The sequence below is a fragment of the Lissotriton helveticus genome, chromosome 3_1, assembly GCF_964261635.1.
Source record: "Lissotriton helveticus chromosome 3_1, aLisHel1.1, whole genome shotgun sequence".
NCBI classification, from domain to species: Eukaryota; Metazoa; Chordata; class Amphibia; order Caudata; family Salamandridae; genus Lissotriton; species Lissotriton helveticus.
Window position 1 is genome coordinate 1102109992 of NC_136061.1, and position 27273 is coordinate 1102137264.

The following is a 27273-nucleotide window of genomic DNA, read 5'->3' on the forward strand; positions in this document are numbered from 1 at the left end:
GTCTTCGGTACTCGCCTCCTGGTGGGGGGCTGTGTCTCCTGTGAGTACGTTGTTTTGCTCCTGACGGGTGGCTCCATCTGGTTGCGGTTCATTCCTCCTCTTCATTCCTCCTCTTTGTTGCTTGGAGGATGGGGTTACGGTGCTTCTGTGCCCTGCTGCTCTGGTTACTCCAGGTTGAGGGGGGGGGTTTACCTTCAATCTCTGTCCTCCCCTCCCTTTCTGTTTCTGCTGAGGGTCCTGGCCCCTCTGTTTACCTCAGAATAGGGGTCGTCTGGCTAGGCCGTGCCCTTATTTCTTGGGGGGTGGTTGCCCTCTATGCTGGGGTGGCTTGGAGGTTTGTGTTTCTGTCTGCCTTGGGACTGGCTCCCCTTCCTTATTCTGGATGGGGTGGTGGGCCTGTTACGTGTATCGTGGCTTTTTACGCATGTTCCTTGCTTCAGGAGAAAGGTTGTCTGTGTATTGGCATGGGGGGCTGCTCAGGGCTCTGCTCTGTTCTCTCTTCTGCCCCTGCCTTTGGACACTGCAGTGATGCACTGTTCCTTACTGTGTCGTTTGTCTCTCCTTTGTTCTATTCTTTCGCACACTGTTCCCATGCTCCCGCAGTTTTTTGTCTGTTGACTCTGCGTTGTGGGGCGGAAGAGTTCTCCGAAGAAAACTGACGTAGGCGAGCCGGGGTGGGTCTTATGTGACCTCGCTGACATCACGTACGCAGACGATGCCTGGGCGGAGTCGCATGGTGTCGCCCTGCCCCTGGCGCACAGGGATGCTGTGGCAAAAGTTTTCCAGATCCAGTCTCACGCCTGGGGATAATTCTACATGAAGGAATCTGCGGCTAGAATTGTCTCTACCAGATACACTGTAACGGAAGGTGAGTAACTCGTACGTCCGCGTCGATTCAGGCAATTTTTCCAGCGCCTCTTCATTACAGAGCGCTTCCGAGATTAAAGGCGTATCATTTGAGACAGGGAGCAAAGTATTCTCAGAAGGTGAGAATGAATCAGGAGACTCGGGGGGAGTTGGAGTGGTGGTTGATGAGGCTGGGAATGGGAGAGCGAGTTGCGGCGCAATTACGACTTGGGTCTTTGGTTCCTGGAGGAATAGAAATTACATATAAATTGTTTGGAGCTTCTATCCGGGTCCTTTGCAATAAGGAGTTTTCTAAAGGGGCAGGCGAAACATTGCGTTTTGTTGAAGATGGACAGCATTTCGGCAGTTCGGTATGTGAACTGATTGGGTGGACCATGTTCAAGAGGTCTAGCGGAGTTACCGTAGGAGTTCTGGAAGTTTTGCTTGGACAGGGAAATTATTGTCCAAGCGCAGTACATTCCAGTGAACAGCAATGTGGAGGCAGACTGCAGCTCGAGGTATTTAAGGGATGTGAGCAATTGGAGGTTTTACAGGGACGTATTCCTGAATAATCAAGAGAAGTAGGGCCCACCGGAGGTGGACTTGTTTGCAGACAGGTTGAATACGCAATTGAAAGAGTTTTACAGTTGGAGGCCAGAACCGGAGGCCAAAGGGATAGATGCTTTCTTGCAGGAGTGGGGAACAGGAAGGATGTATGCTGTCCCTCCATTCTCGATGATTCAGAGAGTGTTGCTGAAGGTGAGAAGAGAGAAGGCGAATATGGTGTGGGTTGTTCCCTTTTGGCAGACACAGGTTTGGTTTCCAGACGTTATGAATCTGCTGGTGGAGGATCCTGTGTTCATTCGCAATTTTCCGTAGGTGTTGATGGATGCTCACGGGAATGTTCACAATCTGGTGATATCTGAAAGAAACACGTTAGTGTTAGATTCCTTACCTTAGAATATCCCCAGGCGTCAGACTGGATCCAGAAGGTTTTGGCAGCAGTACCCCTGCGCGTCGGTAGGCGTCGTCTGCGGATCCGCGTCCGTTTTCGGCAGCGTGATCGCCGGGATAACGTCGCGGGAGTACTTAGACGTGCCCTCGCTCGCTGACGTCAGTTGTTCTTTTTTCCGCGCCAGCAAGCGCAGACCCGGAAAGAGCTAGTACCCGTGGTCACTTTTTGACTAACTTTTTGGTCTTTTTGACTATCTCTTTTCAAGTCGACTTCGACTCCTGGTGCCGGTAGGGATGCCTGGTATCAAGCCGTGTGATGCCTGTCACTGACTGATGTCGGTTACCGACCCCCATCGCCGGTGTCTCTACTGCCTAGGGGCCGACCACAATGACACGTCTTGCCCCGACTGCCGGGCCTTGAAGTCGAAAGCTAGGCGGGAGCGGTTCCGCAAGCTCCTCGAGATCCGGCAGTCGGCTCCGCGCTGCTCGAGGTTTCAGTCGAGGAGGAAATCGAGGGGCCGGTCGCGGAGCCGTAGCCCGCACCGTTCGTCAGGCTCCAAGTCCTCACATTCAGGTAAGTCGCGGCATCGCTCTTCTGACTCCTCTCGCTGGTCGCGCGACTTGGCTGAGCGTTCGGGTGGCACCACCCGCAGGCGTCACATCCGGTCCCATACCCTCCGGTCCCTGGACTGCATGCGACGTTGGAGGAGATTTGTGATTTCCTCGTGGCCATGAGGACTCCCTTACCTCTGTCGAGGCCTGCCGGCGTGCCTTCGGGCAGCACAGGCCCGACTAGGGGCCCTAGCGAGCCGGCGGCTTCAGCACCGGCGCTGTCGTCGACTTTGGTCCCGACGCCGCAGGGCCACAGGGGATCCAGGCCTGGATCCCGTTCGACGCCAGTTGACCTCACGACTCCTCCGCTGGCGCCGACCCCGATGGAGTCACTTCCGGCGCCGTCCTCAGACGATGACGCCCCCCGTTTCAGCCCAGGTCCGGGTTCAGCGGCGCCGTCTCCGGCATCGGTGGGTGAGCAATTCACCTATGACCCGGCTCCGTCATTTCTGCCTGTTTATCAGGACACTGATGAAGGGGAGGACTGGGAGGGAAGGGTGGGAGGACCCTCTGGCACAACAGTGCCAGTTAAGTCAGGGCTGGGCAGATGAGCTGAGGGAGGCCAGTGGTCTTGACACATCGCCAGACACTGGATTTATCTCCCCTCCCTCTGTGGCTACGGAGGAGGGTGCTACTTTTGGTGTGGTGTTGCGCAGGGCAGCCAAGGCCTTGGCTCTTGAGCTCCCTGCTGCGGCCGTGAGGACTAATCTCCTCATCGAGGTGCTTCAACCGCCCGTAAGCTCTTTGGAGCCTCTGCTGCCGATCAATGAGGCCCTCACGGATGTTCTGATGGGCACTTGGGCCAAGCCCTCCACAGTGCCCCCTGTGGACCGGAACGTGGCCCAACGCAACTGCCCGGCTCTAGGTGACCCTTGCTTCCTGTCCGTACACCCCACCCCCGAGAGCCTGGTGATACAGGCCTCTACGTCCCAGACCGCATTCCCGACTCCCCCTCCAGATCAGGATTCCAAAAGGTTTGAACAGTTTGGGAAGAAACTGTTCTCCTCACTTAGTCTGCGGTTGCGGTCTATCAACACCGCATGCCTTTTGGGCCGTTACACCCACTCTTTGTGGGATACGGTTGCGGACGTGCTGCCCCAGTGTCCGGAGGAGGCCCAGGCATGGCTCGCACAAGCTCTTGCTGAGGGGCGGGATGCAGCATGTTATTCCATCAGATGTGGACATGATACCACGGACTCGCTGGGCAGAGCGATTATCATGACGGTGGCGATCCGGCGCCAGGCCTGGCTGAGGTCCGCCAATTTTTTCGGGGGATGTCCAGTCCACGCTCATGGACATGCCCTTCGATGGCCGTCGCCTTTTTGGCAACAAAGAAAACAGTGCGCTTGAGCGTGTCAAGGACTCCAGGGCTACGGCCAAGTCCTTGGGCATGTCGGTCCAGCGGCACTAGACTTCTGCTTTTCACCCCTTTCATGGCAAGGGAGGGGCACCCCCCACATGTTCGTCCAGCCACAGGCCGCAGATCCAACCTCAATGCGGACGTGGTAACTGCCGTGGCGGAGCAGGGGGACAGAGGCCTGGTCAGTCCACATCCACTCCCGCAGCATCTGCCTCAAAGCCTTCCTAGTCCGATCTTTCAGTCCCATTCAACGCCAGTGGGGGCAGTGTTCGCCATCACCTCCTCCACTGGCATACCATCACGTCGGACAGGTAGGTGCTCCAAATCGTCCGAAGGGTCTACTCCCTCCCCTTCGAGGCGACTCCTCCAGCCATGCCACCGCAGTACCATCGCATGTCGGGGGATCACTTGCAGCTTCTGCAGGAGGAAGTTATGGCCCTCTTGGCCAAGGGGGCCATCAAGCGTGTTCCTGGGCCAGAAGTAGGACGTGGTTGCTACTCCCACTACTTTCTGGTTCCCAAGAAGGGCAAAGGGGGCCTGCGCCCTATCTTGGACCTCCGAAGCGCCAACGGCTTCCTCCGCAAGGAGAAGTTCAAGATGCAGTCTAGCTCAGGTCCTGGCTGCCCTAGACCCTGGAGCCTGGATGGTAGCGTTGGACTGGCAGGATGCATATTTCCACATCCCCGTCCTGCCGGCGCTACCTGCGGTTCACGGTAGGCCACGAGCACTTTCAGTTTACCGTGCTCCCCTTCGGCGTCACCAGTGCCCCTCGGGTGTTCACGAAAGTGATGGCGGTGGTCGCAGCTCATCTGTGCAGATCAAGGGTTCCAGTTTTCCCCTATCTCGACGACTGGTTGTTGAAGGCAGGCTGCTTCTCCTGTTCAGAATCTCCTAGGAGACAGACAGGCACAATCCCCACTTTGGACTTCTGCAGGTAAAGGCCTCACTAACTTGAAATCTAACAATACTGTTTGAATAACACTTTACTCCCTCACCTGGCCAAAAAACTAAGTGCACAATCCCTAGTAAAAACAGTTTAAACAGCTCACAGAAGCACCCTCTGATGTAGAATATCCCTGTTGTGGGGGGGAGTTTCACTGGCTTGTGAACACAAAATGGTGGCTGGGGTGCACTGTTTAAAAATACAGTGCACAGAGCAAAGGAGAAATTTGGAGGGAAAACTTAATTGTGACCAGGAATGAGAGGGCTAAACTACAGAGTTTGGACTGCAAATCCCCCAATTCAACACGTTAAATGGAAGCAATCATGGGCAGGGAAAACTACAAGTTTTAAACACAAAACAGGTAAAAAAATATGCAATCACAGGCAGGTTAAAACTACAATTTTAAACTGTATCAACCACGGGCAAAGACAGTAATCACAGAAAGGGAAAATCATTTTTTTAACAACTTTTGTTTTGGGGAAGAGACAGCACTAGTCTGACTCCTTACTAATAGTCAGTGGGTGTCAGGTTGACTGACAGGCCAGACCTGTGCATGACAAGGGCACCTGGTCCGGTACGACTGAGCCCGGGGATGTTATTCAGCAGGGAGGCATGCAACCTTGAACTCTTTTTAATTAAACATTGAGTAAAACGCTCTTAGAACATGAATTGGACTGTAAAACCTCGTGCGGGGGGGGGGGGGGGGGGGGTCTGCTTCATGCCCACTTTTGAATAGTACGCGGAATGCTCCTCAGTCTTTTGGTGTGATTCATTTATGGAGAGACAAAAAGATAAATACGTTTCCACCGCAATGAAACCGTAGGTTGTAACAATAAAATGTACATGTTTACATTACAATCATCGCGGTCTAACTGGGGTCAGAGGGCTCCCTGAAATGTAAGGCGGCTGACGCAGACAGGCGCGAGGAAGGGGCCTGGCATGCTGACTCAGTGACGTGCGCGAGCACCATCTATATGTAAATGAGACGCGGGTAGTTGGAGCACGGCTGCTGTGGACCTCTGGAAGGTGGTAGTGGCGCGTGTGCATATGAGAGCTCGCTGCTATAAAGCAGAAACCACAACTGGGCGCCTGGTGATGTCGCCCCAGTCAGGTAAGTTAAGTATCATGCTTTGCTCTCAGTTCCACGTCAGCGGCTTACACATGTTAACACCAGAGTAACATGGGCAAAGTAACAACGTGGTGTCTTCTGGAGAATTTAATATCTATTTCGTGAGGAACAGTGCTGTGTGGATACCATCTAGGCTCTGGCCCCATATAGAGTGGACTCTGGGTGTAGCAATCATTGGTGCAACAGGTGCAGTAGTACCGGGACTAATTCTAACCTTTTAATTCTAAAGTTTACTTCCCCCAGCAGCAGTCAAAGACGTCATTTTGTTTTCTTGCTTGCATCAGGGCTCATGGCATTCTTGCTACGCCACTGTGTGGCCTCCAAAAACAGAGCTTCAGTGACAGTGAGTATTCCGAACTTCGGGTAAGAGCTCCTTCCAGTCTGGAAGTCACTCGTGGAAAATGTCCATCATATTCTCTAAATCTTGCATTGGTTGACTGTGGATGCTTAAGACTATATCATGGTTATATGATTTGCCTTCAAGACTATTGACTCGGAGAACCACACTCGTGATTACTTGGGGATCTGTGCGATATTGCTTCAAGACCTTGTCACTTGGAGAACGATGCACATACGTATAAGTCTTTTCACTAGGAAAATCGCATGCATGCCTATGAAACCAGTCACTTGTAGAACCACGTACCTGCACACAAGGCAATTCACTAAGAGAATTGCACATATGCCCATGAAACTAGTCACTTCAAGAACGATGCACATGCATATAAACTATTCACTTGAAAAACAAAGTACAATCACACAACACAAGGCTATTCACTAGGAGAGCCGCACATATGCCTATGAAACTAGTCACTTGGAGAACAATGCACATGCATATAAACTATTCACTTGGCGAAACACCCACATGCATATAAAAGTATTCACTTGGAGAACCACGCACATACATGCTCACAAGAGTATTCACTGGGAGAATCGCAAATATTCCTATGAAACTAGTAACTTGGAGAACAATGCACACGCATATGAAACTATTCACTTGGGAGTACCACGTACATACATCTGACTAGTCACTTGGAGAAATGTACACATGCGTATAAACTATTCACTTGGAAAAGCACAGATAGACAAACGAGAATTCACTAGCAGAACTGCAAATATGCCTGCACAACTTGTTGACTTGCAGAACCACGTACGTGCATATAAGAACTATTCGCTTGATGAACAAGGCACACTCCTAGTATAGGGCTATCCATTGATAGTCATGCACTTAAATATAAGACTCATGACTTGAAGAATGACACGCATGCATGTAAAAATATTCACTTGGAGAACCCCATGCATGCTCTCCTACAAGACTAGTCAATTGGAGAACCTTGTACATGCCTACAAGACTGGTCACTTAGAGAACCACACATATGCATACAATATTATACGCTTGGCTCACCACACACATGCATGTAAGACTACTCACTTGGAACACCACACGCATACATACAGTAATATTTCCTTGCAGACCAAACACATACACATAAACTGTTCACTTGGAGATACTGACACATTTGATGGAAAAACTTGCGATTTGTCAGCATGCTCATTTTCTGGTTCAGTCTGATTGACATTTGTATCTCTAAGGTTTCCTTAATCTAAAACCTTGATATACCTTTTTATCGGTGCCGTACTGCTGTTTATAAAGCTCCGCCATGTCTGCTACGTGTTCTGTCATTATGAATACATTTTAGAAAAAAACAGAAAAAAATATCTTTTTAATACATATTCAGTAAAGCATGTTTTATGTTATCTCATATGTTGGCTAATTTCTGTATCTGTTGTTTATTTTAGCAAAGTACTCCAAAGTTTCTTTTACCACTGTTCACATTTGTAAATAAATTGAAGTAAGGTATAGAAAAGAATGATGACCATAAAGTCAGACACTGCATAAGCTGCTTCAGAGAAGTACGACATCTCGCTCTGCGTGGATATGCACACTCAATATTTTATTTTTATTTATTTATTTTAGCGATTTGTATAGCGCCTGGTGACCCAAGGGCATCCCCGCGCTGTAAGGAGGTTGTTTATCCTGTAAGGAGAGGGAGGGAGGAGGAACAGTTATTTCGGGAATAGGTGCGTTTTCAGTTTTTTGCGAAAGGTCAGGTAGCTGACCATATCATAGCAGTATGCTGTGTGTGCTTCATGTAGAAGCAACTACTATGCAGCCCTTGGTACTATCAGCTTTTCATTGAATTGTCTGTCAAGACTCATGTCCACTCGGGAGTGGACATATGGGCACATGTATGCTAAACTCCATGCAATGTGCGTCCAATGCTTTAATCCATGGCGGCACAGCACACAGGTTAATGTGCTGCATGACTAACCACTTATAAGGTCCCACAGGTGAGACCTATTGGCTATGCCAATGCTTGGTTTTTTGTTGTTGTTGTTGGTGAATGGCATCAGCAAAAAGTGTGACCTCTGGCTTTCTTGAGGCTTATTTACTATTATTTTACTTTTGCTAAGAAACAAAGCCTCATTCCCGCAATAAAAAGCTCCTGGACCTGCCAATTTTACATATGTTTGAGTTCACCACTAATACTTAAAAAAGACATTTGGGTTCCTGCAGGAATATATTTGAGAAAGTAAGAGTTGAATGCATGGCCAGCACCATTTACACTACGCACAAATATTGTCATATTTTGTGATACCGATCTGTATTAATTTATTGTAAACTCAGACTTTCAGGATATTTACCAGTTGCAAATCCACAGCCACAGGAATGCTACTTGTTTTGGAAGTCGGATACTTTTTTTTCGCCATGTGACTATTACTTATTTTAAAAGTTTGATGCTAGCTGACCCATAAATTGACATCCCTGTTAGCAGTGAGTCCCTATTTCACATCCAAACAAATCTAGGAAAATGCTTCTATTCTAATATATTGTGAGAAAGTCGCAATATGATGCCTTTCTGTTTTTCAATTTTCAGCAACAAGGCCAGTTCAGAAAGAAATTATTTGAATCTTCCCATTCTTTACGTTCCATGATGTTCGGACAGGATCGTTACAGGCGCCGGTACTGGGTTCTCCCCCAATGTGGAGGAATCTTTGTGGAAGGCATGGAAAGTGGTGAAGGTAAGGATTAGTACTTCTAAAATGTGCCTTGGTAATAAGTGTGGAGCTATATTTGCCCAGGAAAGGGAAGTCATTTATTGCAGGGAGGACGAAGGGGATCATCCACCTTCGTCCTCCCTGCAGGGTTATGCCATCTGACACTAGCTAAACCCTCTTAGTTTCTTATGGTGGTGCAACATGTGCTTTGGTCCCCCTAGAAAAAGAAAGGTGGAATAGCAGTCTCTCTAGTGCCCAGCTACTAGCTAGGTGCAGCAAACTTATTCAGGGCCGAACTGGGATCCCAAAGCAGGGGTGTAAGTGTAAAGCACTGCTGCTTTTGTTACTGTGGGCTGATATTGCACATGGTTGCAAAACCGGCCCCCCAGTAACAAAAAAACAGCCCCCACCCCGCCAGTCTCCCAGAAAAATGCTCAATGCCCGCTATGGCCAATACTGCCCTGCTAGTCTACACTTGTAAGAAATACTCCCTCTTTCACCAACAGGGCTCTTTTTTGGCCAAAATTATTGATATTTTGCAGAGGTGTTGAATGGTATTAAAGTAAGAGTGGGAAATCTCCTGATGCTTTAAGCACATATCCTAATTTGTAGATTTCAAATTTTGGCTGGCATTCCATGACTTGAGACTGAGCAGACCGCTCCTGAAACTTGAAGGGTTCTGTGAGTTGCTATGATCTTAGCTGTTTGTTACCTTTTTTCCGCTTCAAGGTGGGTTCCTTTGAAGTGTGATTGAGTTCTGTTGCAATACAATCTGGTGGAAATTCTAACAGACAGTGATACTCAGGCTTATCTTGTTTTCTGGTACTGTCAGAAGGCGACCAGTGCAGAAGTGTGCTAAGTCATGTGAACCTGCAGGGCCAATTATTTTTGAGGATGTGGTTAGCATGGAAGTGTTGTTTCAGTCTTCTCCATTTAGTTCTGTTTGTACTGCTTACAAGGCAGAGTAACAGGCATCCATCTTGAACTTTCTGTCCATGTATGACTGGCCTCTGTTTTCAAACTTTTATTGATCTACATCCAGTCTTCCTAAAAGGCCTGCCCAACTTGGCATGTTACATATTTCAAGGTCATCTACTGCTTTTAGTATTTTAAACAACTTTTGTTTTTACTGGTCTCAACTACCATGTTATTTGTTCACATCACTCATGCTCTTAAACTGACCATTCATGTTGCTAGGGTACAAATGTTCAGCTGCAGGGGATCTACAGGACTTTTAAAAGAAAGGAGCAACCAAGAAGTCTTAAAAAAATGTATTGGAACAATTATAACAAAGATATGTGGCTGATAGATATTTCTAGCAGCTGCATATTCCTCACATTCTGAGTATTCCCAATGCGGTCAAACTGGACCCAGAAACGTTTAGAGCAGTACTCCTGCTCTGCCAATAGGTAGCCTCGTGTGACTGTGCCAATGTCGTTGTGCTCCAAAAGTGATGAGCAGAACCGCATACAAGCGCCACCCCTGCACACCATGATCAGTTCCTTTCTTTCTACTCCTACAGATGTGGATCCAGAGCTGCTTGTTGGAAAATGTCCCTCTCTAAGAGTGCATATTTCAAGCCGTGGAGGGACTGTCACAAGCAGATGTCTTTTTGTCCTGGGGTCAGAGCATAAGTCCAAGGCCTGTAACAACTGCACCCAGATTAATCAGAAAGACATACAAGTCCGCAAGGTGAAGCTTTATGGTGCCAAACATTGGAAGCCTCCACGTTGTGACCAGTCAGTCCAAGTTGAAAAGAAGGTCCCATTCCTGCAGCAGATCATCATTGCAGTTAAAGTCTTCTGTAAGTTAAAGAAGAAGTGTAAGAATTAGATGCAAGAATCGTCCACTTCTCGCCATTCTCAGACTCCAGAGAAGACCGCAGGAAAGTCAACGTGCTAACCAGTCTCACTCCTGATCTCCTTCAGAGCCAATTCAAAGCCTAGTCCCTATGCACCCTGAATTTCCCGGTCTGTCTGTGACATTGCAACAATTGGAGGCCTTCAGGAATGACATGCTGCACATGCGCCAAACATCCACAGGGGCTTCAAGTTGGTCTTACGCTGTCTGTGCCCCTTGAACCTGTTTCTGGGTCAACACCAGCTTCGGTGCTGACTTGTGTTCTAACACCACTCACTGTGCTGGTTATGTTTGAATTGACTCCGGCGCAGCGCATTGTGCTTTCCAACTCCGAGCACAGTCCACCTCGACAGAGGTCATGCCCATCTCTAACCGGTGTGCAAACAGCCAGCAACGTTTCTCAAATTTGGACAATGACAGTTGATGATGGGGGTGATTTTGTGCCCCAGAAAGATCAAGAAAACTGCCATTAAGAACTACAAGATGCAGGAGACTGGATACTTATCCAGATACTGGCCTTGTTTCTCGTTCCACTTCCTTTTGACCTCCTTGCCACTGTGTTATGCAGAGGAAAGCAGAAGTACTAGACCATCTATGTGGTGAAGACTAATATTTTGACAGAGGTACTTCAGCTAGTCAAGTGCCTGTAGAACTTCTTGCCATTAAATGAAGCCTTCATAGATACCCTTTTGGACACTTGAGCGAAACCATGTTTAGGACCACAAATTCATAGGCAGGTTGGTCAGCGGCATCAGGCATCACTAGGTGACCTGGACTTTCTCACACAACATCCCTCACTAAAGAGCTTGGTGGTTCAGGCTTTCACCAGTAAGGTAAATTCCAATGCCTTCCCCTGCACCCCACCTGATTGGGAGCCTAAGAGAATAGAAGCATTTATAAAGTGCTCCTTTTCCTTCACAAGCCTTGCTTTGCGATCAGTAAACACCAGCTGTCTTCTAAGCTGACACTCCCATGCCTTATGGCACACGGTGGCCCAAGTATCTGATAAAGACCTCTAGCTGCAGATTCTTTAACTTTGAATTCTCCCGAGGCGTCAGACAGGACCTTGACATTTCTCAGCAGTACCTCTGCTCGCTGGAGGACGGCGCCGTATGGCTTCATGATGATGTCCTATGTCTCCTCCGGCGCGCAGATATCAGTTTCTTCTTTTCCGCTCTGCAACGCGTATCCTGAGAAGCGGTTCCTCTGGCCATTTTCGGCCTACTTTGACATATTATTGTCGTTGGGAACATTGTGCCCCTTTTTCTCCATGTCGTCAGGCTTCAAGCCTTGTGAGCCCTGTAGTCAGCAAATGTGGGTTACAGACCCACATACGGTTTGTATGTGGTGTATAATTTTAGGCTTTCTTAGAAGCTCTTATTCTTCTTCTTCATTTTCCTGCAATGTTCTTGACGTGTATTATTCTGCCTGGAGGGTAGATGTTACCTGTCTCCTTGAGGACATTTGTTGCTCCTCTAGTATGCATCTGTTATTCTCTGTACTCTACAGTTCTTTGGAGATCATGGTGGGAGCATATGATCTGTTGCTTCTTGAAGGAGCAAGTGCGATCAAGTGTGCTTGCTGCTGGCAAGGGTTTATTTTCTATAATTTCTTTTAGGTAGTATTGATTTTTTAACTATGCTTTTGTCAGACAGCATTCTCTTTATGCAAGTCACCTAGTGTCTTTTATTGAGGGTGCGATATTCTTTTCGATGATATATCGTAAGGTATTGTGAAGCTATTTTCAGTTCCGTTTATCTGTTGTGTGTACAGGGTATATTATGTGTGCATACATGTTAAACATGCTTGATATGGTTCATATATCGTATGAAAGAGGTGACCCGAGCAAGCGCCAAACAAAAGGAGAAAGAGACTGAAGGCTCTAAGGTCAGGCTAATAAGAAGCTATAGCCGACAGGAAAACAAGATTAGGGGCATTATCAACAACAATTGGGCAATTATATTAACGGATACAATCATGGCGCAAAAAGTCTCCACAAGGCCTACATTAACATTCAGGCAGGCTTCATCAATTAGGTCAACCCTGGCTAAAAACAGTCCTGAGATTAACCCAAGTACTTCGTGGCTCAAGCCCAGAAAATACTTTTTCAGATGCACATCTTGTATGGCTTGTAAATTTGGGGTGAATACCACAGAGTATACTACCCCATTCAGTACAGAACCCACACCATTGAGAGACAACTACACCTGTCGTACAGATTATGCAGCCTATGTGCTGACGTGCACCTGCGGCTTGTGCTATGTGGGAAGCACGAAGCTGCAGGTGCATGTAAGAATACTCCAGCACTTAAGAGCGATAGTTAAGTCTGATCAGACATATCCTGTAGCAAGGCATTTTAAAGCTGAACACAACAATGATCTTAAATATCTTACCATTATGTTATTGGGGCCATACCATCACTCAGGAGAGGAGGTAACAGAGAAAACCTGCTCAGAAGAATCTAGAATGATAACAGATCTGGACTATAAGTCTCCTTTTGGTTTGAATAACAGCGAAGATTTGCACAATTTTTTATAAATCTATATAGAAATGTTATTATGAATTTTTATGAAATTTAAAAGATCTTATTTATATCTCAATTTTGTATACGTCCTATCTAACTCTGGAAATACATTGGGATTTGATATGATTGTGCAATTCTGATCTAATAGTTCGGTATATTCAAATATTTACCTCTCTCGCGGTTTGAAGCCAAATATTTTTGTTTTCTCTATGTTCAAGAAAAGGAAGGTGTTAAAAAAGATGTAGCCTATCCCACATAAGAATGTGTGTATGTATGCAAAAGGATTTAAGGTGAATCTAATGGTCCAATGTAGTTCTAAACTTTAAACGTTGTACCCTCTATAGACAACATTCATCTGTATCATAATGTTTTTATCTGTTTTGTAACACATTTATAGGAGTAAATAGGCACTTTAAGAATCCAGGCACATAGCACTTTTTGGTAGCACTTTCTGATACTGTTTACAAATATACGCACAGCACTTTGTTATTGAAGCTAAAATATCAATCAATGATGGTTTGATGGTATAAGCATTTAAACTGAAATAAGTTGAGTACATGGCAAGAGAGGAAAAGAATTCAATCGAACCATTAAATTAAGTAATCTTAACGAGGTTGTTAACCAATGCCTCATTATAAGCCTTATAAATCATTAGGTATTATAGAGTTATTGTTGATGATATGACAATCTAATTAAATGCACTATGGAGTTAGGTATTGTCATCACGTACGAAAGCATTGGGAATGTGAGACGAGTATATTTATTTATTGATATGTGTATATTTATATTCATGTTTATATACATGTTGAAGACTGTCAATGACAACATGAAACCACGTTTGATATTTTCAAACTCTTAAGTTTAATGTGATGTAGCTTCATACTTCGATATGTGTGTGTGTGTGTGTATATGTATATATATATATCTGCAATACCTCGCAGATTAACCTCGCAAAGACGCGAAATCACGAGCGTGGACCCAATTGTAGTGCATTATTTTATTTCCTTCTTGCAAAAGTCAAGACACGTTTTGGCCGTCCAAGTGGCCTTGATCACATGATTTAGGCAGTCTGACAAGCCATTTTTAAAGTGCACATGCATCAATTTTATCATAGACATAGAAATAATACTGTCATGTCTGAATTCATATACATAAGTGCTTTTATATGTTTTTTTTATATCGGCGAAACGCGTCGCACTTTTTCACCTGCTAATAAACCTGCAAACGAACTCTGTGTGTCCTGGTCTGCTTCGGAAATCATCGAGGTATTTGGAGGGGATTATTCGAGGCCTGTCGGTGGCCTGTCCAGGACCGCGCAACAACAGCCTGTGTGCACAAACAGGCATTGGAGGAGTGAAAAAAAAAAAAATATATATATATATATATATATATATATATATATATATATATATATATATATATATATATATATATATATATATATATATATATATATAATTATATTTTTTCCTAAGAAAAAAGGGAAAGATTTTGTTATAGGATGCAATTGCTTTCCTTTTCATCGTTAATTTCTACGTGTGATACCTGATACATATGTCTTTACATGTATACATATTTGTGTGTTTGGGTATGTACTATATTTATATATTTATTTGGGGTTTTATAGAGCGCGAACGTGACTCGTTAGGGTATCAGAGCGCTTAACAGGGATCACACGTAACGTACAGGTTAGGCACATGCAAAACACAAGGACGGAGAATAGGGAATGCACTACATTAGGACAAAGTCAGAGTTATATACAATAATCAGTATAGTACTATAATGAGCAGAGCGGCAAGTCCGCGATAAAAAGAGAAAACCAGCAATTGTATAAGAGGAGAGATATGATAGCAAAAAGGCAGAGAGAACCGGCAGAACATTTGAAGGAGAGAGAATTGGTACACGGAAAGGGCCAATCAGTACGGAAAATTATGCACAGAAACAAAAGGCGGTATGCGCGACAAGGAGTTATTGGAGGAATTTGCTCATTAGGAAGGTTTTTGCTTCCTTTTTGAAGATTGACAGAGATGGTATTCTTCTGATGGAGGATAGTAGCGAGTTCCAGATTCTTGGTGCAGCCCCAGAGAACGCTCTGTTGTTTTTTTCCTTTGCGAAAGCGGGGTGGCTGGAGCACACGGGCTTTGGCAGACCCAGATACCACGATTTACTGGGCGAGATATGCCGGGGAGTTCGTGTACAGGGTTTTGTGTGTGATACAGGCCAGCTTGAGCTGGATTCTGGCTTCAAGAGGAAGCCAGTTCAAGGCCTTCAGATGTGGTGAAATGTAGTCAAATTTTTTTGAGCCAGATAAGAGTCTAGCTGCTGCGTTGAGGCAAGCTTTTAGAGGGACAGTGGAAGTCTTTGGTAGGCCAGATAGGGTAGAGCAGCCGTATTCAATTCTGGAGATAACTGACACCTAAACTGTGTTTTTTAGGTCCGCAGTTTCAAGCAAGGCTTTTAGTTTTCTCAAGTAGCTCAGGTGGAACCTGGAAGTTTTGGCCATTGAGTTAATATGTTCACGCATATTCAGGTTGCTGTCCAAGGTTACACCAAGAGATTTAGCAGAATCCACTATGGTTGGTGTGCAGTTTAGTGCTGTGATCGAGTTGATCCATTCCAGCATGTCAGTGGAGGTTTAGGGGGGAGATGAGAAGTGTAGGAGAGTGGGGTCTGCAATCCCATGGCCACCCCAGATTTTTGCTTTTTGCTTCACTGGTTTACGACTTTCCCTGGCTGTGGGCCTGCTAATCAGACCCACAGCCTAGCTGTTCTCTCTCTAAAATTACAACCATGTACCCTAGGTGCATTTACCAATTGGTACTGGGCCACCTTATCAGTCCCTGTACAGTATACCTTAGGTATCCAGGGCATAGGTGTACCCAGGGCCTACAGCATGTATTATGCCACCCCAGGCTGGCCACCCAAAACAGACACAACTGGCTGCACGACAGCTGGGGCAAGGTGGTGTAATCACCCTTTGCTTTAGATATAGTTCCCTATATCTAACCTAAAAAATGGACACATATATTCCGATCAGTCACTCCTAGAGAAGGCCTTATCAATCCTTAAGGCAGAGTGCTTGGAATTATGTGAGATGGTGCTCTGGCATGAGCTGAGCCCGTTTGCAGCTTGCGGAACCAAGTCCTAATAGCTGTTCCATGATAACGCTATACCATATACTCTTAAGTGCATTATAATCCTCGCGGTTAAATGCTAACTCTGGTATAACATTATCAAAACATGTTGAGTAAGGTGTCATACGAATTGGAATACTACCCCCTCGCCAATTCTGGCGACGGGGGTAGCATTCCACCCTTCTAGAGGGACACAACATGTATGTAACTGTGAACCCCGGTTAAAGTTAACTCGAGCCTCAGCATCACAAGATGGATGCTGCCACCACAGACACAAGTCTGACCTCCTGCTGCTGAGAGTCCTTCCAGAAAGGGAGGCTCAGACAGAGGGTTTCCTGCCTTGGGAGGTGCTAGCACCACCCCAGACAGGATTTCGTGTATTAGGTAGGCCAAGGCTGAAAGGAATGAGACATGCCTGGGGCACACAAGGTGCCCTGTGCATACACCGGTTCCAACCAGTTGCTGGGGCACTCCAGCCCCAGCTCTGGCGGGAAACTGGACAAAGGATAGGGGGTGTAACCACCCCCCTTCCTGGTCCCACCCAGGGGAGGGACCTAGTCGTAGTGCATCCCCCTTTAGCTGAATAAAGGTAGGAGCTGGTCCCATTCCCAGTTAGATTAATCTTGACAACTTCCACGAAGAAACTCTTGACCTTCGACCTCTTGAACATCAGAAGACTGAAGAGTCTCCCCTATGGTCAGGGAGTGACCATCCTGCTTCGCAGGCACCATCAAGCTCCTGTGCGGTTTGCTGCAAGTCCTTCCATCCCGGAATCCGACGACCCAGCTCAACGAGACCCGGACCTCCAGACCCCTCTGACCTCTACCCACATCCACAGCACAGCTGGGACCCGTGGGTGCGACGAGCAACGTGGAGACGGCCATCTTGAAGAAACCTGCACAGCGCTTCCAGCACGACCACCGAGGGACCCACGGGTTAGTGCATCGGGGACTGAGAAGCCCCACACCGACACAGCACCTGCATCAAAGACCAGCCCCCCAGCCTCCACGAGATCTGCGTGGGGCCCTTTTGCCTGGTTGCTGCTTTTCCTGTTGTCTGGTCACTTGCCGGCTGGCTCGTGACCTCTGAGACGACGACCCGAAGATTTCGACACTGCTAGTCTGGTCCCCCAGACTGGCCCTTGCTTCCTTGTGAAAGAGAAGCACCCCGGACCCTCCTGGTCCGCACCAGACGCCAGCTTTGTTCCACCGCGTGGCTTGCACTGGCCAAGGCCTGTTAACCAGATCGACGATCCAACACCGCCATCAGCAGCAGACTACGTGGGACAGCTCGTACCTCCAGCCTGGTCGTAAAGAACAGCTCCTGGTCTGCGCAGCTACAGAGAGAAGCGACCCTTCCTTCACCTGAACGTGGCGACAGCATCTGGTTCCCTCCTGGTTCCAGCACCGTCACTGGCTAGTGACCGAGACTCTGTCCCCTTCCCTTTCAGGACTTCTCCTTCCTAGTTCCATCCTTGGAACCACCGGACTCCTCCATCTGGCTGCCTGCCAGCAACTCCTTGTTTCAGGCATCACCGGGATCAGCGCAGCGAACCCGACACCACTTCAGCCCTATGCACCCGCAGCCTGTGGGTTAGGTAACTAAAGCTTCTAGGTGCTGAAGTCAGTGTTCACTATCCTAGTGTCCAGGTCCACTGTTGTTTTCCCTCCATCCAGCCGGGTTCGTCAGGAATCCGTAACTTTGTAAACTGTAGTATCCATAGACGTTGGTACGCATCCCGCGTGAGAGTTTCCACTCTGCACGTGAGTCCCGTGGGCCTCCTGCTCCGTACTTACCTAGTTCGTAGCGTAGTCCCAGCGATCCTCCAGCCTCTGGATCTCCTTACAGTATTTTCCTTCCTCGCATTCCATTGTTCTTAGTATATGGTTTGTCGTGCCCCTAAGGCACACGTGTAAATATTGTGCAAACTCGTATTTCTTTCCCAGTATTGTCATGTGCTTAGCCCTCTGATCTCATAAAGAGTCAGATGTGTTGTTATAAATAAATAGACTGTTTATTTTCATAACAACCTGTGCGGTGTCCTTTCATCTGGTATTCAAGGGGTTATATTGTGGTAAAACAGCTGGCTTCACATGCCAAAAGAGTTTAGCCTAAGACTGCTTTGTCCATGCTACCATTAGGATAGCTGGTCTATAAGGTTGACTTACAACCAATCACCATAAGGGTTGTTTGGACTGATACAAGGTGGTCACTAGAACTAGTGAACATCATATATCAGGCCAACTTCTCACAAGAAGGAACTCAGTTTTTTGGGCATTCAGTTTGAGCTGGTTATTGGTGAGCCATTGAACAGTCTCTTTCTGATGGATACATCTGTCAGTGGATTCTGCACCTTGTGAATATCCCCTGCGTCAGCAACATTCGGAAATTCTTTAGTAGCTCCTTACGCCGACGTGGACGACGTCCCAGAAGCACGGCATCGCCCGCGGCTCCGCTGATGTCACTGAATCCATAATAGGTCCCCGTCGGCGTGATGACATCAGTTCCCTTTTTTCCGCGTCGTCGACGCTAACGTTTTTTCTTGGGATCCTCAGTAGCTCATTTGATTACTTTGTTACTGATACTTGTTTAACGTTAAATATTGTTTCCTGTTGATATGCCATCGAGGAAATCTGGGTTCAAGCCCTGTGGGGCGTGTGGAAAGATAATGACGATCCGCACGAGGTCTGCGTTTGGTGCCTGTCGTCAGACTACGACGTCCAAAGATGCTCCAGCTGTAATAAGATGAACCCAAAGGTGCTGCGCGAGAGAGAGACGAAGCTGCTCGTAGCGAAACTGAAGGAGAAGAGAGGTAGGAGGCGTTTGAGGTCCCGTTCAAAGTCGATATCGGCTTCGAGGTCATCTTCGGGGCATGCTTCTCGATCTAAGAAGAAGCACAAGAAGAAGCAGCATGGGTCGCGGCATCACCCTGGAAGAGAGTCGGATCCGAAGTCGAAATCTCCAAAATATCGACATCGGAAGGACTACGTCTCTCCTTCGCCTATTGCATCGAATCCGAGTCGCAAGGTGAGCCTTCTCCTGTGGCTTCTCCGGAGCATTCCCCGGCTCCGGCTTTGAATCCTTCCCCGGCACCGACGCACTCTCCATCTCGGGAAGAGGAAGAGGCTCCACTGCCTGGAGGGTCTTTGACTCCGATGGATCCTCCCTCGGGTCCGGTTGGCCAGACTAGGATTGTACCACAACAGGAGCAGTGTCTGGGGCCATACCCACCCTTTCCAGGCCCGGGTCAAGACCCGCCGCATTATTTAAATACGATGTGCGGGGTCTTTTCAAGAGCCATGTACCCCTCTGGAGCACCATCCAGTCCCATGGGTCCAATGGCCTACAGTCGGGGTGTCCCGCAGACTTATGCACAGGCACAGTTTATGCCTTTTCTACCGGCGGCGTCGTCCTGGCATTTCTCGGCTCTGAGGTCATCGACGCCGATACCATCTTCACCGGCTCCGATTCCGACTCAACCTCTTACGTTCCAGGCTGTACATCCGGGCCCGACGCCGGCTCCGTCGGCGTCGGTTGTGGCTCCATCGAAGCCGATCCCGAGGATGAGGTCTAGGCGGGAGGCTCAAAGGCTACTGGAGGAGCAAAGGTATCGAGCAGAGGAGATGGATGAGGGAGAACTACAGGAGTCTGAGGACTTGTTTGAAGAGCTTACAGAGGCAAGTGGCCTGGAGTTATCTCCGGAGTGGGAGCTTTCTTCGACTCCTGATGTCCCATCAAAGGATGTCGCACCATACCACACGGTCATTAAAAAGGCGGCTGAGCTCTTGGATTTGAATTTGCCTACTGCATAGTTTAAGTCTAATATTTTACCTGAGATGCTTCATTCTCCCTCTTCGGTTGTGGAGCCAATGCTTCCATTTAATGAAGCTATTACTGAGCCGGTAATGGAGGTGTGGCGTAAGCCCTTTTCATCTCCTGCGGTATCAAAGACTGTAGCAAGAAGGTATAGGGTTGCTCCTGGGGATCCAGACTTTTTGTCATCACATCTGTCTACTGAGAGTCTGGTAGTTCAGGCAGCCTGCTCCAAGAAGTCTACCGGAGCCTTCCCTCTAGTACCAAGTGATAGGGAGTCAAAGAGATTGGACCAATCGGCAAAAAAGGTTTTCTCATTGGCCAGCATGGCCTTAAAATCTACAAATGCTACATGCCTTCTGGGGCGTTATATTCACACACTTATGGACTCCGCAAAGCAGTTGGTACCAAAGATACCTGAAGAGGACAGGCAGAACATCAGTGAGGTTCTAGCAGATACACAGGCTGCCGATCGCCAGGTAATCCAGAGTGGTTTGGATACGGCTGACTCTGTGGCAAGGGTCATGGGATCATCTGTTGCCACCAGGAGGGCTGCTTTGCTGAAGACTTCTGAGTTTTCTCCTGATGTGCAGGCGACTTTGATAGATCTTCCTTTTGATGGTTTGGGTCAGTTTGGCAAGAAGGCAGTCGCGGCCTTGGAAAGCTTCAAGGAGAGTAAGGCGACGACTAGGTCTCTAGGTCTGCAAACCAGAGGTTCTTCGAATAAGAGATTCAGAGGATTCGGAAGGTCTTCCTTTCGCTCATACAAACAGCAGCTGCAGCAGAATTCCCTGTACAAATCCTACAGGGGCAGAAACAGGGGCTGTGCTCAAGGTCTTCAAGCCTTCTCTTCTTCCTCCTCCTCCTCCTCTTCCTCTTCCCACCCCCCTCCTGCCACAGCAAAGCAGCCCTAGATTCACCACTCTGGATCATGTTGGTCCTTTGGGGGGTCGGCTTACTCATTTTCTACAAGATTGGGAATTGTTCACATCAGAACTTTGGGTTCTCAATCTGGTAGAGAATGGGTATGCTCTTCCCTTTCGGGAATTTTTCCCAAATTACCCTCCTTGTCAATGATTTTGCACCGAGGACCACCTACTTCTCCTGCAGGAGGAAGTCCTGGCGTTACTGAGAAAAGGTTCGATAGAGGTGGTTCCGGAGCAGGAAAGGGGTCAGGGATACTACTCCCGGTATTTCTTGATACCCAAGAGATGGCAGGCTTCGTCCTATCCTGGACCTCAGGATCTTGAACCTCTTTTTGAAGCAAGAGAAGTTCAAGATGCTCACCCTTGCGCAGGTCCCTCAAGCGCTGCAGCAAGAGGACTGGATAGTGTCGATCGACTTGCCGGATGCGTATTTCCACATACCAATCCTGAAGTCGCACAGGAAGTATCTCCGTTTTACTGTATGATCGCAACATTACCAGTTTGCGCTTCTTCCGTTTGGTCTTACTACTGCTCCTCGAGTCTTCACCAAGGTGATGGAGGTGGTGGCAACCCATCTCAGAAGGTCGGGGATACCTATTCCCTTATCTTGGACGACTGGCTGATCAAAGCAGAGTCACTAGAGAAGGTGCTCCATCATCTGCAAATTACAACTCAGTTGTTGTACAGGTTGGGTTTCTCGATAAACATGCCCAAATCTCACCTGGTGCCCTCTCAGCGCAACCTGTTCATATGTGCGGTACTGGATACCACTGTGTGTCGGGCATTCCCTCCTCCACAAAGGATTCTCGACATACAGGAAATGATTCCTTTATTTTACAATGGAGCGGTAGTTCCAGTCCTGGCACATGAGGGCACTCCAGTGGTCTCTCCGCAGGCAGCGGTATCAGCACAACAGAGATCTCAGGGAGTCTGAGGATCTCCAGAGTAGATGTGGCGGATCTGTCTTGGTGGAGCATGGAAGGTAATCTGTCTCAAGGAAAGCCCTTACATCTGCCTCCATCGGTGGCCACAGTGATAACAGATGCATCCACCCTAGGGTGGGGTGCTCATCTGGGGGATCTGGAGATCAAGCGTCTTTGGTCTCCAGAGGAAAGGTTGCTTCACATAAACCTTCTAGAGTTGCGGGCGATTCTATGGCGCTCAAGGCTTTCCTCTCTTCCCTTCGCGGTCAGTCAGTGCAAGTTCTGACGGACAACACTACGGCGATGTGGAATGTCAACAAGCAGGGAGGAGTAGGGTCGCAATGTCTCTGCAGAGAGGCTCTGTAACTTTGGTCCTGGTTCAGGACCATCACATTTTGTCTGATGGCAAATCATCTGGCCGGAGTTCTGAACGTGCGTGCAGACAGTCTCGGTCAGCAGTTCTCAGCCGACCATTCTGCAGTCTCCAGTATCGATGCAGGGAGCTTTGGGGGATGCGTTTCAGACGAGTTGGGGCTCACAACTCCTTTACGCGTTTCCTCCCATACCCTTGATTCCTCTGGTTCTGAGGAAGATTCGCCACGACCGGGCCCAAGTCATATTGATCGCTCCGGATAGACCAAGAAGGGTGTGGTATACAGATCTTCTCCACCTCTCCCCGTGCCCTCCGCTCCGTCTCCCGTTCATGGCAGACCTCCTCTCGCAGTCGCTGGGGCAGGTTCTACACCCCCAAATCCAGAGCTTACACCTTCATGCCTGGAGATTGAACGGGGCAACCTGAATTCTTTTTCTCTCCCACCTGACGTGGTGGATGTTATTTTATCAGCCAGGCGGCACTCCACCAAGTCTATCTATTCTTATAGGTGGTCCAAGTTTGTCTCATGGTGTGGAGAGAAGTCCATTGACCCCTTGAAGGCTCGCTTGTCCAATATTCTTCAGTTTGCACACTCTTTGGCTCAGCTACGATTTGCTGTAGCGACAGTGAAAGGTTACCTTTCGGCCTTGTCGGCATTCCTCTGCCTGCCGGACCAGCCGTCCTTATTCAAGTCACCTATTGTTTTAAGGTTCTTAAAGGGTCTTACGAATACATTTCCTCCCACTCCTTTTATTGTGCCTCAATGGGACTTGAATCTTGTCCTTACTTTCTAAATGGGTTCACCCTTCGAGCCCTTGCACAGGTGTCCCTTGAGGTTTTATCATTTAAAACTGTCTTACTGATTGTGATTACCTCGGCAAGGAGGGTAAGTGAGCTTCAAGCTCTAAGTTCAAAACCCCCGTACTTGACTATTCATGCTGAAAGAATGGTACTCAGGACCCGGGCTGCTTTTCTGCCTAAGGTGGTAACTCCCTTCCATCTGGGGCAGTCCATTACCCTCCCTACCTTCTATCCTCCCCCTCACCCTTCCAAGGAGGAGAGACTTCATCGTCTGGACCCTAAGAGGGCGGTGAGCTTCTACCTTGACAGAACCAGGGAGTTCCGTTTGTTGGCTGCAGGAAAGGCAGAGCGGTGTGCATGCTGTCTAGATGGATTGTCTTGTGTATCAAAATATACTACCTCCTCGCCGGTAAGGAACCTCCAGAAGGTTTGAGAACTCATTCTACTAGGGCAAAGTCATCTACCTCTGCCTTGTCTAGGGGTGGTTCTATGGAGGACATTTGCAGGGCGGCAGCTTGGGCCTCCCTCCACACTTTCACAAAGCATTATTGTTTAGATGCAGAGGTGAGGAGGGACGGACACTTTGCTCGTTCCGTCCTTCGGGGCTTCTTGGCAAAAAAGGGTGGACACCCGCCTCCGGGAGTGGGACTGCTGTGGGAATCTATTCACAAGGTGAGGAATCCACTGGCAGATGTATCCATCAGAAGAACAAGTTACTTACCTTCGGTAACGCTTTTTCTGGTGGATACAGTATCTGCCTGTGGATTCCTCACTGACTTACCCGCCTCCCTGTTGTCCACCCTTGTATACCTATAATAGTTGCTATTGCTTTTGTGCGTGTTGTTTTTAAGGCAATGTCTTGTTTCTTTTTGCTCTACTGCATTGTCTTCACACTGTGTGTGTTACCTTGATTATTTTGTAGCTATTGCATTCTAAAGCCCTGAATGTTTTTTTCTTCGTTGTATACATATGGCATATTGGGTTCAGAGTGGGATTTCAGTTTACAAGGTCAGTATTAAATTAGTCTGTCATTGCTTATTCACTTGTTAAAGTTTTTTTTTTTTACTTTCAGGCATGGAAGAAATCGCAAAGGAAAAAGAGAAGCAAAAGAAGGCAGAAAGTGTTCAGATCAAAGAAGAATCCTTCGACATATCTGAAGAAAAAGTTAATGGTTTACATGAAAGCCACTGGGAACAAAAACACCTCAGAGAAAGAGGCAATACTAATCTGTTTTTGCAGAAACCTGGTTCATTCTCAAAATTAAGTAAACTGTTAGAAGTAGCGAAAATGTCCGCCGACTCTGACACTCTTCTCCAAAAAACAAATGGTAGCTCTGCAAATGGGTGCACATTATTACCTTATCAGAACAGCACTGGCTGTAACATTCAGCAAAGTATATCACAAAATAGCTTTGAAAAGCCAGACTGTAATCATCTGTTTACTTCAGGTGCAAGTGTTACAGGAAAGATTTACAGTTCTCCATTAGTTACAAGTGACCAGTTGTTGAAGACTCTCACGGAAACGAGCAGGCAGTGGTTTAGCCTTCTACCACGAACACCATGTGATGGTATTTCAATCACTCGCATGGATCTGACAGCTGTGTCTGCTCCGGTGACTTCACACTCACAGCCACAGTCTCACTCACCTTCACCAACCCCATCACCAGCAGTCTGTTCAACTCCTTTACATAATGCTTTGGGACTCAATCAGTATACTTTACCACAACTTCAGGTTAGTATTTGATTATTTAAAAAAAACTGTTTCTCTTGTGAACCGTAATGATTACAGGTCTAGTTTCAGTGCCTAAATGTGAATTGATTTAGGAATAATTGTATTTGTGTTAAAGAGGAATAGTTTTGTTCTTGCATATCTCTTCTTTGCACTTATGAGATTGTGGGATATTTTATTTACTGTGTTACAGCAGGATTAGTGTTTTCTAGGCGGTCTTACTCATGTAATATAAACCTTTTTCAGGCGTCTAGGGCTGATAGCCCTTGTAATGACCCATTAACAAAAACTGTGGTTGATTTTGCCATTGAAGTTGTCAGTTGTATTGCAGCTGGGACAGGAAATCACATATTTCGAATGTAGCCGAACCGGACTGGTCCCCTATGCTATGGTCATGCGTAGGGACGCCGAAGTCCGTAACCTTCAACTTTCAACTTTGGAGGTGAAAACGAATTTCCCAACCGAGGTCCTGCAACCGAGCGAGACTTCCCCTGAACCCCTCTTTCCTTCCAATGAGGCTTTGACAGATACCCTTTTAGGTATTTGGACAAAGCCTTGCTCTGGTCGGCCAGTCAATAGACAGATCACCCAATGCCATCGTCCTCCTCCAGGGATCCACTTTCCTGTCCCAGCACCCTTCACCAGAAAGTCTTGTAGTTAATGCCTCCACCAGCCTTTCCAGTCCAGTCACCTTTTTTTCTATGGCTCCCCATTTGTGAAACTTCTCTTTTCATTCACCAATTTGGCCCTGCGTTCTGATAATGTCTCCTGTTTGTTGGGACTTTGCACTCCCGCCCTTTGGAATTCGGTGGTGCATGTCCTCCCCGGTGTCTAAAAACACTTTGCCCCTTACTGTCTCAGGCGATTCAAGATATTGTAATGAGGCCAAGTTAACAAATCATTGTGGCTTGACCACCGACTCCATCAGGCGGGGCCATAGGCTTCAACTGGGGTTCTCTGGCAATGTCCAGTCCTGCCTGATGGACATGCCCTTTGTTAGGATTCGGGGATACGTCCGATTGTCCGGGCCAGGGTGGACAAACTCCGCCATAGACGCCTAGTGGATCAGGAGTGACAGTTACACCTGAAGGTGGCACAGCATTTCTACACCAAAAAAGGAGAACCTTAGCTCAATATGTTCGAGATGCATTCCGCCTCGAGTGAACCTCGGGACATCTGTTTGTCTTTCTAGGAATACCACTCCTGCCTCAAGTTCCCAAGAAGATCAGCGCAGACCAGGCCCAAGTTGTCCTAGTGGCTCCGGATTGGACATGGAGGGTATGGTATCTAGAGCTCCTGGGCATCTGCCCTCCAAGCAGGCTGCCCCTCCGAGAGGATAATCTGTCACAACAGCAGAGTCCGGTTCTCCACCCGGACCTTCGCACACTCCATCTTCATTCATGGAAATGGAGCGGTGGCTTATGAACACCTTTGACCTCCTGGAGGTGGTTGATGTCCTCTTGGCAGCCAGGCATCCCTCAACGAAGACTGTGTACCCCTGTAGTTGAGACAACTTTGCGGTTTGGTGCAGCACACTCCAGATTGATCCCCTCCAGGCCAAAATGTCTGACGACCCGCTTTTTGTTTTATCCCTTGACCTGAATGGTCTTGCTTTGGGCACGGTTGAAGGTTATCTTTCAAACCCTTTTTATCTTCTTATGGTTGCCTCATCAGCCCTCATTGTTTAAGTCACCTCTCTGCTGTGGTGCAATTTTTTAAAAGACTACAGCATATGTTCCCGCTTTTCCTTTTGTGATGCCTAATGGGACCCCAATATTGTCCTTACTTATTTGATGTGCACTCCGTTCAAGCTGCTCTACAACTGTTTATAAAAGCTTCTTACCATCAAGACTATGTTTTTCATTGCCATCACCTTGGCATGTGAGTGAGCATCAGACTGTGTGTTAATCCACGATACACCACCTACTTCTCAGATGAGCTGGTTCTGCAAACTAGAGCTTCCTTTCTGCCGAATGTTGTAACGCCGTTCTACATCCATCAAACCATCATCCTGCTGGCATTCTATGCTCCACCTCACCCCTTCAACGAGGAGGCACGAATACATTGCTTGGACCCCTGGAGAGCCCTGAGCTTCTACATATACCATACCAAAGAACAAAGGATAGCCAATCAGCTCCTTATGGGGTTTACTTGTGTGAAGAAACATCTCCCGCTGGATCCTGTTCTGCATTAAGATCCGATTCGCAGTGGCTTAAAAGTTGCTCATTTGTAATGAGGCATTCGTGACCACGTTGGTTCTTTTTACATTTTACACATTTTAGCAGACTTC

At 47.5% G+C, this 27273-nt stretch overlaps 1 protein-coding gene across 15 annotated transcripts in view; it reads left to right on the forward strand.

Annotated features, from left to right (window-relative positions):
- Nucleotides 1-27273, forward strand: part of BAZ2B (bromodomain adjacent to zinc finger domain 2B) — a 1221971-nt gene that overhangs the window by 831360 nt on the left and 363338 nt on the right. For all 15 annotated transcript variants that reach the window (XM_078681689.1, XM_078681691.1, XM_078681692.1 and 12 more), the window contains 2 exons: nt 8781-8925; nt 24328-24986. In XM_078681689.1, the coding sequence (XP_078537815.1) occupies nt 8781-8925; nt 24328-24986 (804 nt within the window). The remainder of the gene's footprint in view (nt 1-8780; nt 8926-24327; nt 24987-27273) is intronic.